Here is a 15,633-nt window from a genome sequence, read left to right as displayed (position 1 = left end):
TGATTCTCCCAGCTTTGGAGATCACCTCAACATTCGGGTATCTGACTTCCCGGGGACAATTAGTTCCCTGCAGAGTTGGTACATGACCCAGAGCCAATCACAGCCTCCGGACTGGCTGGGGCACATTTGGAAGTGAGACACAGAATCCAGGGCTGGCGAATGGGTCAGGTTATGACAGCATCCTATCGGTGAGGTCCCTCAAGCGGTCCAGACTGCTACTCTTCCTGAGTCCAGTTCTTTCTCTCTTCCATGGATCCCCTAAGTACACCAGTTCCTCTCCAATACATCCCCTCTTTTGCTCACGCTGGCCCAGAGGTAAAGTTTTCTTAACTAATGCCATGGAGGGCATGTCCAGGAGACGTTAGTTTGTAGCCTTTGGCTGGGAGGCAGGTTACACGAAGCTATAAGCAAGAAGAAAGGGCTTGAAATGCCTCTGGGCTTCATCACAGAGGCCATTGAGTACAGGCTGGTGACTTTAGACTTTACTCTGGGGACAGTGGGGGTTATAATCAGCAACTACTAATACTACTGCTACTGTGCTTTTGCTGGGATGTCACATTGATTGAGCACTTTTTATGTATTAGACACTGTTTAAGTCCTATGGCCATAAATACATTAACTCATATAATACTCACAATAAGCATGTGAGCTCAGTATGATTACCGTCATTTTATGAACGAGGAAGCTGAAGCAAAGAGAAGCCAAGCAACTTGCCCAAAGTGACAGTAAGGAATCTTTACGAACATCAGTCTGGTCAAAATACTTATAAGGACTCAACAGTCGAAAGGCTGGAGGCAGAAAGACCAATTAGGAAGTTGTCTCCTAATACAAGCAAGAAGCAGAGGGTGTGGCATAAAGTCAGGGTCAAAGTTACGTTGGTGGACTTGAGTTGGTGTCTGCAGCAGTCTTCTTGCTACTGTAAATGTGACTGGATTTGGAAACTGAATAGACTATTAGAGATTACTCAGCTGTATACACTGGGTGACTACCAGGTTGGAGGAGGCAGTTTCCCTGTGAGAGGATTCTATGCGGCGGGACTAAGGTGTGAGTGTGGTTTGGGACAAGGCTGGAAAAGCCGTCGTGCGGTATGTGGAGAGTGTTAATTGACTCGCACTGTTCGACAACTGTCAGTGAATGACAAAGCTGACCTAATTCCCCCCAAGGGACCCAGTTTCTTCCAGGGTATAATGTTTGGTGGATATCTGGCAAATATTGCAAAGTTAAAGGGTTCTTATTTGAGAAGCCAAGGAGATCAAAGCCAAGCTATGCAGAAACCTCACAGTTTCTTCCTTTTCTCCCCACTCAGTTCCACTCAGGCAAACACCCTGGACACATATGCCACTTCGAGGCTCCAAGATTGTGCCTCTCTCCTTGTTTTCTTTCCTGATATTATTGAATTCCATCTAGACCCATTCAGATCTCTTCATCTCCTAAGCATATAAACCTGGTCCTTTGAACCCCATAAAATGTTATGAGTAAATTAAAAAAAAAAAAAAGTTATGATGTAGGAGCTGAGGGTTCCAATTCCTTTTTTTTTTTTTTCCTTTAGTAGTCTCCATGACCAGTGTGACACTTGAACTCACAATCCTGAGATCAAGAGTCACATGCTCTCCTGACGGAGCCAGCCAGCTACCCCTCCAATTCCTTTTTCTCAGGCTCTGTATAAAATATGCCTTTCAGAACTATAAACCTCTTCCCTACAGTGTAGATGAGCAGGTTACACAAAAATGGTGAAAAGTAAATGTGGTGTCCCCATGGTAGAGTTTCTGTCCTTTAAAATTTCAGTTCTTAAAAAAACCAAAAAAACAAAAACAAAAACAAAAGCACTCCCCAAAACCCCATCACACAAACCCTATGTGGAAACAAATCCATCTAGGGTCCATATGGCCATTGTACACCGTGGCCAGGCCCGGACCAGCCCCACTGAGGCTGGGCCTGCCAATTCCTCAGGGAGCTTTACCAACCGACCTGGGAACACAGTAGAAGTTGCCTTTGAACGTGTCAGATAAGGTTCCTGTGTAATTTCCAGACTCCGAACAAGTGAACGAGCCAAGCTAAGTGTTTCCTCAGGCTTGGATCTAATTTCTGTGCGTACACCCGAGCATGTTCGCAGACCACCCACACACCGGCGGCAAGTGGCTGGGCCCCTGCTTGTGTTAGTGTCTGCACAATCAGGCACTCGAGCTCTGGTGTTTGAATGTAAAAGGAGGTTCGAGAGGGGAGAACTCCAGCCCACTTGGTGGCTGATGACAGTCCGGTGGTGAGGGATTACACTCCTCTTCAAACGAGCAAAGGAAACGAGAGAGAGAGAGAGAGAGACAAATGAAGAAACAGACTCTGAACTAGAGCGAAGGCACTGACGGTTACAGGGGGCGGGGGGTAGGAGGGTGGAGATGGGAGCACACTTATCACAACGAGTGCGGAGTCGTGTACAGAAGTGTCGAATCACTCTACCGTCCCCCTGGAACTGATACAACACTGTATGTTAACTGTCCTGGAATTAAAGTAAAACATTTAATCAAAATAAAGAAAAGGAGACTCAAGAGGAGAGAACACCGGCCCACTTGGTGGCTGATGACAGGTGGGCTCTGGGATTCCGCTCCCTTCAGTGCTCCTGTACTCCAGCAGGATTAGACGAGGCCCTTCGCATTGTCTGTCTCTCAGTTCTGTCTAGAACACACTCTTTCTCCCCTCCAGTCTAAATCCCAGTTGTCTAGAGACAGATCCTGACCTCCACTACCTCTGCAGGCCTGTGCTGTCTGCCTCTTGCTGTTCGGAACTTACAACCTCTCTTGGTTCCAGATTCCAGACCACATCCTAGCACACATCCTAGCTGAGTGATTTTTAGCAAGTTACTTAAGCTTCCCTGAGGCTCAATTTCCTCAGCTGCACAAGGACGAATATTAATGGTTGCTGCCTCATCGGAGTTAAGAAACTGAAATAAGAAGATGCCTTCAGAGCAGTTGGCACAGTGCTTAGCACATAAAATACACAAATGAAAAGCTAGCCTTGATTATTATTCCCCATAAGAACATACACTGTAATTCCGCATAAATGTCCAGAATTTATCATTCCTATTTTCCTCATAGCTAGTATGTCATTGTCACTGCAGGAAGGCAGACAGCATGGTTCTTATGAACATGGGCTCAGGGGTCAAACCCCCTGGGTTCAAACTCCAGCCACCCCACAACTAGGCTGTATGCCTCTGTGCACATTATGTAACTGCTCAGTGCTGGGTAATTGGTCATGTAGTGCAGCTGGCTCTTCAGCAAGGTGACTTCTGCTAAATTTGCCTCCTTTCATTCTGAATACCACAATGAGGAGTACAGACTTTTTTCCTTAGAGCCAACAGGGAGTTTTGATCAAAGAGTGGAGTGATCAGATTTGCATTTTAGAAAGATTACCTGGCTAGGTGTCCAGAGATGCCTCGAGCACCACAGATGGACAAGCATGGGTTTAGGAAGACCAATGAGAAGGTTAGCAATACCACAGGCATAAGGTGATAAATACATGAGTGGAGAAATGGACAGTCTCGGTGACAGTCCAGGTCTGGGAGAGAGGGAAATAGTTATTAATGTTAATGATGAAAGTTAATGAAGAAAGACCGCTGTATATTGTGATGTCTTTAACTTAACATGCGGTAGGGAAAAAAATAATTCAGATGTGTAACCATAATGAACTAGTGATTGCAGATTCTATGAGACAACTGAGGGGACCTGTTGGTTGTGCAAAGTAGAATTCTGGAGGGTGATGGGTGGGCGATATAAACAGGCTGCTACATGGTGGCTGAACATGGAAGTGGAAGAGCCGTCCTCCGGAGAGCATGTTGGGAGGAAGAGTAGAGGCTGAGGGCACAACCACGAGGACCACAGCGGTGGAAGAGAGATAAGAAGTTTTAGAGACGTGTGAGAACAAGCAGGAGCGAAGCTGTGGAACTCAGGGGGAAGGGTATTGTTTTTAGATTATGGGCATGTCTATAAGGCTGGATGACAAGGAAAGGAAGTCAGGGCAGAGGAAGGCTTCAAAACAGCCACAGAGTGTGATGTGGGGGAACCCCTGGGGACCTTCACGACAGCAGCAGACCAGTGGCCTGATCCTTGTCTGGTAGCACATGGGGGTTACTCAGTACACATGAATGACGGCGTGCAAACGTTCAACTGAAAGCTCAGGAAAATGAGAAAGAAAACCAACAGGCATAGAACAGAACTGCAGGCTGGTAAACATATCTGAAGAAGTGGAGAGAAACACACTCTCTCTCTCTCTCACTCTCTCTCTCTCTCTTTTAAATACAAATGCCGTAAGAACACAGCCCAGTTCGTCCCATCCCAGCAAGAATTCTTACCTGGAGAGACCAGTCCATACAAGTGACCACTCGATGCTTGGACCAATGCTCGTCGTAGAACTGACGATTGAAAGAAAGGTTCGCTCCAGCCTGGACATCCCTAGGAGGGTTTAAACATCAAAGACAAATGTGATGATGCTTCAGAATGGGGCTTTCTCTCTGCTGTTTGTACTGAAAGAATGAGATGGCAAGAGCATGGCCCAGAACACTCTCTGAGGGCAAAGCTTCAGTTCAGATGGGAAAGGCTGATCACAATTCAAAGAGAGAATGGAGGCCTCCCTCCTGTATGAAATGGTATTCCTAGCTTCACCCCGGAAAGGTTTCCACATATTACTCCAAAGCTGGTATGAAATGTCAAGTGATTTTCAGGTTCTCATCTTGGCCTCTCCCTCAAGTATTTGCTTCCTCCTAATAAGTTCTGTCTGAGGCGGAATTCTCTAGAAATCTCCCAGCTCTCAAGGGAAGCCCAGCACAGTTGGAGACTCTTTGATATCATATCAACGTCTCCTGACCTCGCCTTAGACCAGAGGTGATACGCATGTCTCCATCTACCTATAATTTCGGGCGGTCCGCAGTGTTGCCTCCCTGCTCAGCAGCCAGTGGTGTCACCATGACTCAGGCAGAGTGGAGGGCGCAGGATTCACCAGACGTATTAGACACTTAACATAGACCACAACAGCATCTGGGGCAAGGAATATACTTTGGCCAGTGTTTTCTTGGCTGATACTCCACAAAACTCCCTCTGAAGATCTCTGCACCAGTCATGCATTTGCTCCACAAGACTGAGTGCAAACTGAGTAACTTGGCTCGTTCTGTGCCAGCAGCTTTTGGATCTGCATAAAAAGCTGCCTACATTTCTTGGGCTTCAGTTCAGGAATTTTTCTGCTCTCACCTCTTTTTTGGGTTCCTCTGCTTTACCCCACTGGCGTGCACCCTGTATCACCAGCCTTCTATGGATCTTGTTCAGATGATGACTGGGCTCTAGACTACTTACTTGGGCTCCAGTCAGCTGACTGAGGACTCTTTTTTTTTCCCTCTACTAACTCGTTCTCAAATCTATCACTGCAAACTCGGGCAAGAGGTACACACGCCCAAGTAACCCAGAGGGAAACAGGACCCGGACAATCAATTGAGCCATACAGCAATGACCTTTTCAAAGAAAAATAAAGCATCTCGTAACATGCATAGTCAAAATATTATTGTCTCTTTGAAATAGCCGAAATCTGCTGCCGACTGGCTAGAACATTTTCAGAACCCCCTTTTGAAACTATTTTTGGAGGCTCTGTTATACTCTCTTGAGCATCCTCAATGATAATACATTGTCCTTTGAGAATTGTATTTGAATTTTAGAAATAGTCAAAAGTCAAGTCTACTGCATAAGGCAGGTGATCTCACCTGTTCATATTGTTCTTGACCAAAAGAAATCAGTGGCTATAAACTGACTGTATTTTTCTTACAAAGCTCATAAAGTACCAACTCCTCGTACCCCCATGCTGATGGCTGGTTACCCCTGCCCTTTACAATACATACATTACAGTCTCAGAGAAAGTCACTGGGGGTCATTTGCTTTTACTGATTAGTTTTTGTTTTATCTTTAAATATATCCCTGCACATGAGTGTCCTACAAGACATAGACACACGTATGGTCATGGTATCAAAAAGAAGAGAAGGATTGCAGTCTCTAGTATTTTCTCCCCACACCAATGGCGGGGTCCCATATCTCATGTTTATTTCATTTGGCTTCCTGTTTGCTTAGACATCAAAAATAGATCTCCTGGATATAACAAAGCACCTTTGCTGCTTATAGGAATGTTTTCTCAGAGGACAATGTACGTGACTCTGCCAGTCTCTATCACCTGGACTGTTCCCCAGATATCAAGTTCAAAAGCATTTCACGGAAGCACCTGATAATTACAGGGAAACACTAAGCCAGAAGTTATAACCAAAGCCTTTAGTCAAAGCTGTTCAGCAAGATCAACCCTGGAATTTCATCCTCCTCTGATTTGGTTGGTTTGGGATTTGCCTAGTCAATACATAAGTGAATTTAGAATCAACAAGAATTTATTGCAAGGTTGTTTTTTTTTTGTTTTGTTTTGTTTTTTAATGCACACAAGAAACTAACCCATCTTTTTCCTCTAACTCTCGACCGCTGTAGTCAAAGAAGATGTCAGAGTCTTCTGCCAGCGCTCTTTCAATTACCCGGATTGTCCGATCAAAAAAGATGAGGAATTCCTCTGAATGAAGGATCTGCTGTTTTTCTTCCTCTGTCAGCTCTCGTGGAGGGGCTTTGTAAGTAAGAGATTGTCAGGAAAGAAGAAAAGTACAATTAAAACAGTTTAAGAGGGATCCAACTCTTGAGATGACTTACCAAAAGAGTGATCAGATGGTGAAATAAAGCATTATCAATATTGATTCCAAATTGCTCCTAAGTTCACACCAAAGGTGTTTGCTGATGACCCCCTCATAATTTTACAAAAATATTTCATATCTGGACAAATCACTATTTCAAAGAGTGCAAATGGAAATAGACTTGTGTTTGTTAGCAACCAGTTCTGAAAGTTATCTGCTTTAGAACTGAACTTGACAAACAGCGCAAAGAGTACGTAATAGAAAACTCGATAAAACTAGGTATATTGGGTATGACTGAAAGCTGCTCATGTGAAATAACTCAGAACTGTCTATAATATGATCTGGGAGGCAGCCTTCCTCGCTCTCCTAGACACATCTGTTCTACCTCAGAGCGTCAGCTGGGAAGGCCGACTGGCTCTTACACAGCTTCCACTCATCTCCGAAACGTGTCCTTCCAAACCTGCTTTCACCTGAGATATCCCCTGCTTTTAGACAAACATACAGAACAAATAAATGCTTCTATAAGACACCTCGAAATTGTTTTTATGCCTTTCTTTCTAGCATGATGAATCTTATTAAACTAAGTTTGAAGATAAAAAATGAGGCAAAGAGAGATGAATTAACTGGCTTATGTCACGGTGTCTGAAAGTCAGCTCACCTCAGAGTCCCAAGCAGCTGACACAGATTTTCCCTAGTGGCAAGGCTTCCATACAATGAGAGAGAGAGGATTAGGCACTCCCCCCAGACTGAGAAGCCCTCAAGCATAGAAACTGTCCGCTGAACCTTTGTGGTTCTTCAGGAGCCCCAGGTCAGCTCCCGTGCAGACAGCATTCAGTAGACGTTTGGTGGATTACTCTCTGGAGGACCAGAAGCTTCTGGAACTGAAGGGACAGGAGGAGGGCACTGCACTGCAGTCAGCACTGAGTCCCTAGCGGAGTCTCTCACTGACGGGCTTGCCCAAACGCATTCCCAACCATCCCCGTCAGCCTTTCTACCTGGTCACCTGGTCAGAGGAGCCATGTAGGGTGTGGTCTGAGGTCAGCAGAATGTGTTACATTATTTGTTTCAGTTAATGGGTGAAGCCACTGGCCTACGAAATCTGTGCTGTCAAGAGGAATGGCTGCAGAGCCAAGACAGTGGATCTCAAGCCTTTAATGTACCGAATGTCTGCCGCCTTGCGACCTCCACTTCCCTACCCCCACCCTCAATGCTGGGGATCGGGAAGGACTCCAGAATCTGTATTTGTACAAGAAACTAAGATTATGATACTGTAGTTGGTCCACACCTTGCACAAAGCTCTCCAAGGTCATACGATAACAAAACGTAATTCATCTACTACAGCAGAAGACTGTCTCCCAAAACAGTTGGTGCCCCATAGTTTGTGGTAGCTCCATGCAGAGTTAGAAATATACCTTTGCTGCTGAAGCCTCCGGAGCCCTTAATAAGCCAATGCATACTGGGACTTTCCAGGAACCTCTGTGGAGCAGAACTGAGCAGATGTGCCTACACACTAGTTTGAGAAACTGGGGAAGCAGCAATGTGCAGATGTGAGTAACAAGGACTCCACGAAACCAGCCGGGAATCCAGCGTTGCCACCGCCCTTCGCTAACTTTGCTTCTCTAACCAACTAAAGCTCTCCGAGGAGCAGTTTTTTCTATAAAACGCGGCAATGATACCTAAACTTTAAGTCTCATTTAAGGGTTAAGGATGAATATACTGGGCAAATAATGAAGTGTTCAATAAATAGTAATTAATTAGTCTGCTTTCTAAAACTCCCATAAATCAGGCATTTGAATTTTTTCACTCTTATGTAAGTTCAAGAAAACAGGTGACCAGGCAAAACGAGAAAAAAAAATCTACAAAATGCTAGGTTCATATTTGTTTGGTAGTAGTAGTGTTACGTAAATAAATAAGCTTCACCAAAAGAGGGTATCATAGAGCTAAGAAGAGGGCCTTATTTTAAAAGCCTTGTTCAGTCTTGGTTACTGTTGATGGATGACTTGAGACCCATCTGAAATTAAGCAGAGAACTAGGACCTTTTTGTTTTTATTCTTTTTTAAAATAATATTTAAAATATCTATTCTCCTCTCTGTTTATCTTTTTGAGTTACTTCTTTTTCACCTGTATCTTTCCTTACAGGTCCATTACCTTGAATAAAAAATCATATCTAAGTCATTTTCTGTAATTTTTTCTTCCCTGTAGCGTATTGTCACTTTGATCTCAGCTTTCAAGACATACAACTTCTTCTCTAAGAGAAACACAAATGGCTGATCAAAGTATATTTGCAGAGGCCAAGTTCAGGTAGGTGAAGCAGTAGCCTCTCCAGATATTATGTTTGACAATACAATATTTGGCTTGAAATTAAACTGCTACTGAAGCAAAACAAAGGATATATTTTATATTAAGCTTTGATGTCTAACAGGGATCAAATGACACAATTTGTTAGTACAAAATACTAAGATGCATGTGCAGACAAGTACTTTTTTGAAAGTCATAAACAATATTCAATATAGGAATTAAATAGGCCATAGTCATTTTTGATAAACCCCAAGACCTCCCATATTTAAAATCTTTAAATTGATAAGTGTTGCTACAATATAATGAAAACATAATGGAGTATCCAGGAACCATGACCAAAAGCTATATTCAGAGGCAAAACCTTTCCAGACACCATATTTCATAAAAGAAAATTGGTGGATTAATGGAACCTACAAGGTTCAAAATGCAAGCACAAACAATTAGAATCACAATCGTATTACTTCAGAATAGACCCCAAATTCTCCCTGATATATCTGCTTCCGCAGCTTTTCTCTATCCCCGGCACCTAATGAATTATTTTCAACATATTCACTGTATAAAAAGGTATGAATTAATTTAATAGCAAAAGGCATACCAGACCAAAATGTAAACAGTGATAATCATTGATTTTTCTTTTGAAGTTAAGCAGAAAATGCTATTATTGTAGGCCTGTTGGTGTTTTTTTTGCAACACAAAACATGGAGTATTTCTGCCAAGAACTAACAATATTTTATGCATGTAAAATGCCCTTTTAAAAAAAAAATTTCTTATGAAAAGTCAAACACATGGATATAACTAACATATGATCCAAATGACAATTTTGCACTTGCCCAAATTTACCTGAACCGTTATATTTAGCTTGAATCACAATTATGAAGAAAATGTGCTGAATTCGTGAAATTTGAAGTTTAGATGGCCCAAGTCTATGACTTTGTGGCTGCAAGATTAAAATCTAGTATGCATTTTATGTTAGGGGCTATTTTGCTTCTTTTTCTTTAAAGAAATGTTAATTTCTCACTTCATATATGAAAATACTTGTGTATGTATCTTTATGATGATTCTATCCTATTTGCTATACTTTCTTGGGTTTTTTAATTGAGTTAATAGGTACTTCTCTAGTTTGTTGTTGTTGTTTTACTCTACTTACTATATTTATATCTTTGGTTTTACAGTTTAATTTTTTAAAATACAAAATTCATAATGAAATTCACAATTCATATTAAGCATTTTACAATCCTTGAGGTCAAAAGCTATTTTAAAAATACTAATTTCAGAAATGTCTTATTTCCAACAATGCAGCTTTGAGTTTCAATATAAAAAATTTAATCTTTCAAATATTTTTCAAGAGATTATGTAAAAGACAAAAAATAATCAAGTCAACCCACATAGCTTAAATTTCAAACCTGATTAGACAGGGACAGTGGCTCTTCTGGGAATTTTACAGTGAAATCATTTCATAAATAGGAGCAAGAAAACCAAACCAAACTGAGGAATAAGGCTCTCCTCCTTCTCTGAAGTTAATGTGAGATTTATGAGATATTGTGTGTTTACAAGAGTTAGGTTTCTGAACTTCAAACACGAAGATACCAGAAAGCTCACATGTAGAAATCGCCTAAAATTTGATTAAAAGCTAACTTGTACCTGCCGTTTGTGCTACTCCGTTGTGGAAAAAGGAAAATATCAAACCCTTATTTCTTTACCATTTAGTGCATTTTGATATCACATAGGCAAAATGTCAAAACCTAGTGAGCACTGATTTTTTTTCCCCATCTCCCGTTTACCATTTTTTTTTTAACTCCCCCAAAGTCCAGATTTCTCAAAAATGTGTTCCCTGGTCTGAAACCGTGTATGTCAAGTTTCAGCCCAGAGCAAATTTTTACGGCTCAGTAATAAATCGCTGAAACTCAAGGTTCGTAAGGGAAGTGCTGACACAGCCCTAACGACCATGCAGCCGTGGGAATGGCGCCACGATTATATCTGCTGGAGATTCTTGAAAAAGTTTGCAAAATACTGTCTTACTTTAAAAAAAAAAAAAAAAAAAAAGCCAGAGAGTTTGATGCCAACATAAACATGCTTTTAACCCATTACGTGCTAATTTGCAGAAAAGCCATTAATAGAGAAAAAGGCACACGGCGCAGCAGTCCAGGAAATGTACTTCCAACTTCTTTTTGACTTTTAACAGGACTTTAATCAATTCCATGAAGCCTGAGCAACAGTTGAAACGAGAGGGTGTTTTCTCTCTCTGAACTTAAGAAAGGGGTTGCACTGCTTTGCCAGAGAAGACAGTTTGGGGAATGGGGGGGTGAGGGGGGCAGGAGGGAATCTGTGCCAAGACACACAAAAGACACTGTGGCTCCTTATCACCCAGAAGGGCCTGAGGATATTTTGCAAAAGGAAAAATCTTTTCTCTATTTATTTTAATAAGTCCTGACTTATTTTATCTCTTGCTATACCTGTGTTAATGATATTCCATTTGCCAGTTTAAAAAAATGTTCTTAGAATTTTAGGCAAAATCTCTTCAATCAAATGCATTTAGAGTCCCTCAGAAAATGATAACTCTTGCACCTTCTGTGGATACTACGGTTAAAAAGGCTGCCTCTACTCCCTGCCCTTAGTTGTAGCCCAGAACTTGACGGGAATCAAAATCACTTAATGCCTGAGCCAGATAAAGTGAGCATATATGGCCATTATGTACCCATTCTTATAAAAGTCCCCAGTGACAGCTATGTGTCGCATACTCTGCCAGAGCCACAGGCGTCTTTAGAATTTAGAATTTAAAAATTAGGGAGCTTCTAATCAGACTTGTGTTGACCTATACTTGGGACACGGAGCAGGGAATGTGGAAGAAGCTTTTCAATCTATGCATACCTCATTTGTCAGTAAAAATGATGATTTCAAAGTTCTTTTATCTCTGAGGGCCGAGAATCTCAAAAGGATACAAAATTAGATTTTTAGGGAATCGACACCTGTAGTATTTCTTGTCTTCCCTTGTCTTTTTTCTTTTTGCTTTCTTGTTTTTGAGACCCAGTGCTATGACGGGATGACACCATCATGGTGAAATATAGTCTTTGGAGTCAACTACAAATCCTGGATACATTCTGTCTTCTTAGATAAGGTTTTAAACCTCTCCCTTCCTGGTTCTTCACCTGGAAAGTAGGGATTAAAACAGTATCTTCTTCCAAAGGATGTTTGGAGGTGTAGATATTAATATTTCTAAGGGCCTTAGGAGAGAGCTGAGTACACAGGAAGCCCTTAATAAATGTTCATCATGGTGATCGCTGGAAGGTGGAGAGGTTCCTCTTCACACAGGCAGAGACGTGGAAGAAAACTGATCACTGTTAAAGTTTCTGTGTAGCTCACATGAATACACTTCAGAATTTATGAACAAAAAAAATTAGCTCAGCTTCTTCCCTTTACTGTTATCGTTGGGAATACACAATGCAGTGGACAAAGTCACATGACAAAGTAACAAAGTAACAATGGGTAACAACTATCTTATTCTCTCACCATTTAGTAATAATTTTACTGGAATTGTGAGTGCACTTGTTGCTGCATTTGTGGGTGACTTCTATTTTATTTACTTTCATTGGTCAAAAAAATAAATGACCCTTGCTTTGGGGATTACAGTTTATGGTGGTAAATAGAACGTACTGAACAACCATAGAAAACCTTCCGCAGAGGGAGTGTGTATTTAATATTTATTCACAAGGACAGCCTCTCATGTTACTAAATGATACTAATAGTAAAATGACGACTAATTTATCTCCCACACCATACCATACCTTCCTTCACCTCCTGTTTTTGGTCTTGGTTTTCCAGTTCTGAATCATGGCCAACTTTAGGCTCTACCATTTCCTCATCTTCCTCATCCTCTAGAAAAGAGAAAGAGAAAAATGCATTGTTTTGTTTCCTTCAAATCAAAGCGTTTGGGTGATGGTGGGAGGTAGGGGCAAAGGGTAAAGTTCCAATCATTTAGGGCAACTTCTAAGTAAATCAGTCCTCCATGAATGCCCAAGATATACGTCCATGAATATATGAATAAATTATCTCCCAAAGGGGCCTCTTTGAAAGTCCCCCCAAGCTGCTGAGAAAACCGCCTGAGTCGGCACCTGCCAACTGCCATCTCCAGGCCCTCACCACATGGGCTGTCTTGGAATTGCCTCTCTGACCTCTGAAGCTTCTTCAGAGATGACCCAGGAACAGATCTCAAAATGTTTCCACCTGGGGCACATTCTCCACAGGGAACACCTGCTGTACAGACGACTCATTTCCAATTTAATTCTCACCAAATTAATTTGTTTTTGACCTACAGGAAAGGGTTAAATACAGGCCTGACCCCAGGTCAAATGCCATTGGCAAGTAAACAACCAGGGGGAGCGCCCCAAAAGTCACTGCTGTTGGCCTGGAAGAAAGCAACCAACCCCGAATGGCATTTACACATTCAGAGCAGCTCATGCATTAATGTGAATTTAATGAGCACCAACAAATGGACCAGTCCGCTACCACTGCCAGATGTTACAGTGCCCTTCCTGCCCTATGCAAATGTGTGCTCATTGTGTCTGCTCTCAACCTGCCTTTCGTAGAGGCCCCTTTCACTGCAGAGCGCTTGAAACCATCAGTCACCATGTACACAATGTAGGTAGGGGAGAGTCAAGGTGTCACAAGAAAATCCAACATATAGAAATAAAATGCTATAAAAAATTAAAACTTGCTCTCGGAACTTTTAAGTATATTATCTTCTGCCCTGAGTATTATAGTCACTGGAGGCTATTGATTTCATTGGTTCAAACGGAATTTAAAAGAGATGAATTCACTGACTCCCTGCCCATACATTCATTCATATATTCATTCATCCATCCAATATTTACAGACTTTTTGTAAGTTCTCAAGTGCTGTAGATAGTCCCGTTTCTGTGATCATAAATCCTGAGATATACATCCACTCAAAATTTCAGCCCAAATAAATATGTGTTGCCTGAAAAGCAACTCCAAAAATCTGGCTACATTAAGTAAGTGATTTGGGAAAGAAAAGCAACTAAAAAACTTGGCGGCGTAGAGTATGGCACTGCAAATTAGATACTAAAATGTTTTTAATGTGTGTATTCATTGAAAAAAAGGTATTCTAAGTGCATGTGTATAGAATGTGGAACCAATCTCATTACTTTATAACCACACATAGTACACATCAGAAAGAATGTGAAACACTTTTAAGGAACATGGTCATTTATTATTTTACACATGCAATGAGGAGTTACACTTGAAATTTTGAAAAGGACACTGAGTTGCCCTGATTTTTAGACAAATAAACCTTTAAAGTTATAAACAGCACATATGGGTCCTTATCTATACACAAAGGTATTTACAGCTATCTACCCTTTAAAAACCTGCTTGGAAAGTCTCAAACAGTCTCCTGGCCATTATGTATCCTAATCCAACAACCTAACACAAAGCCTTAGAAGGCACTAGCTGAAGGCAAGTCTCCTCTTTTTGCTAAACCTTGGTTTGAGGGGCAATCTTCAAAAGGCCACTCATCTGCTAGAAAGTTGCTCTATTTCTGAAACTTCGAGAGACATTTCCTTAAATTAATGGATTTAGCAGCAATGCCCTGACACTTAAAAATGCAAGTAAATATAACAACTACACAGGTGATAGGGCCTGCCTTTATTATGGGTAGAACCTACCCCCCAGCCCCAAACATCTGTATGTTGAAGTCTTAATCCCTAGTATCTTGAAATGGGACCGGGTTTGGAAATAGGTTCATTGGAGATATATTTAATTAAGATGAGATCAGACTAGAGTAGGGCAGGCTCCTAAATCCAATATGGCTGGTATCCTCATAAAAAGGGGAAATTTAGACACAGCGTCACATACAGGGAGAATGTCATAGGAAGCTGAAAAAGATGGGCATGATGCTTCCAGCAGCTAAAGAGTGCCCAGGATTGCCGGCAAACCATCAGAAAGCAGGGAGCAAGCACAGAACAGCATCTTCCTCACAGCCCTCAGAAGGAACCAACCCTGCCAATGCCTTGCCCTTGGCATGCTGGCATCCAGGGCTGAGACATTAGGTTTCTCCTGCTTAAGCCACTCCAACGGTAGTACCTTGTTAGGGCAGCCCGAGCAAACTAATACAACCGGTAACTTGCCTTTCTTTCTAGGAGCCCAGGATCTGATGGAGGAGATACAGGAGCTATGCGATAATAACACCAGGGCAATCAGGAATGCTTTACCTGTAAAGTCTAATTTGTTTATCAGAACTTGGTTTCATTGACCTCATTTTCTAGAGGATGATACAGAATAATCTGCCCCAAAGAAAGCTCCGAACCACATCAAACTTCAAGTTCAGTCTGGTTCTGCCTGTTTTCAAGTCTAGGAGTTTCGACCATCAGGCATACTAACTACTCCCTCACCCACAGCCTGACGTGAACTAGAAAGGCGGCCTCGGAGAAAGGCTCACAGTAGAAGCAGGAACGGTATGAAAGCCACAGTGTAAGGAAGGGTTTGCATAGGCTCTTCGTGGAGGACACGAAGCGGGGCTACATTACACATGGGGGCTCTTTACCTCCAACAGGCAAGCACACAGAAGGCTCAGCTGCGGAGAAGTTAGGTTTCACATCCTTGAGAGCTAGAGATGATGGATTGTTTTAT

At 41.9% G+C, this 15,633-nt stretch overlaps 1 protein-coding gene across 1 annotated transcript in view; it reads right to left on the bottom strand.

Annotated features, from left to right (window-relative positions):
* The window catches only part of DYNC1I1 (dynein cytoplasmic 1 intermediate chain 1), a 266,491-nt gene that overhangs the window by 106,568 nt on the left and 144,290 nt on the right, over positions 1–15,633 (bottom strand). Inside the window, 3 exon segments of the mRNA XM_013064191.2 lie at positions 4,343–4,442; positions 6,465–6,627; positions 12,772–12,861. Coding sequence (XP_012919645.2) covers positions 4,343–4,442; positions 6,465–6,627; positions 12,772–12,861 — 353 coding nt within the window.

This window comes from Mustela putorius, unplaced genomic scaffold, assembly GCF_011764305.1.
Source record: "Mustela putorius furo isolate JIRA1106 unplaced genomic scaffold, ASM1176430v1.1 tig00003845_pilon_pilon_pilon, whole genome shotgun sequence".
Classification (NCBI taxonomy): domain Eukaryota; kingdom Metazoa; phylum Chordata; class Mammalia; order Carnivora; family Mustelidae; genus Mustela; species Mustela putorius.
Note: the sequence above shows the minus strand (reverse complement) of the source record. Positions and strands in the feature narration are given on the sequence as shown.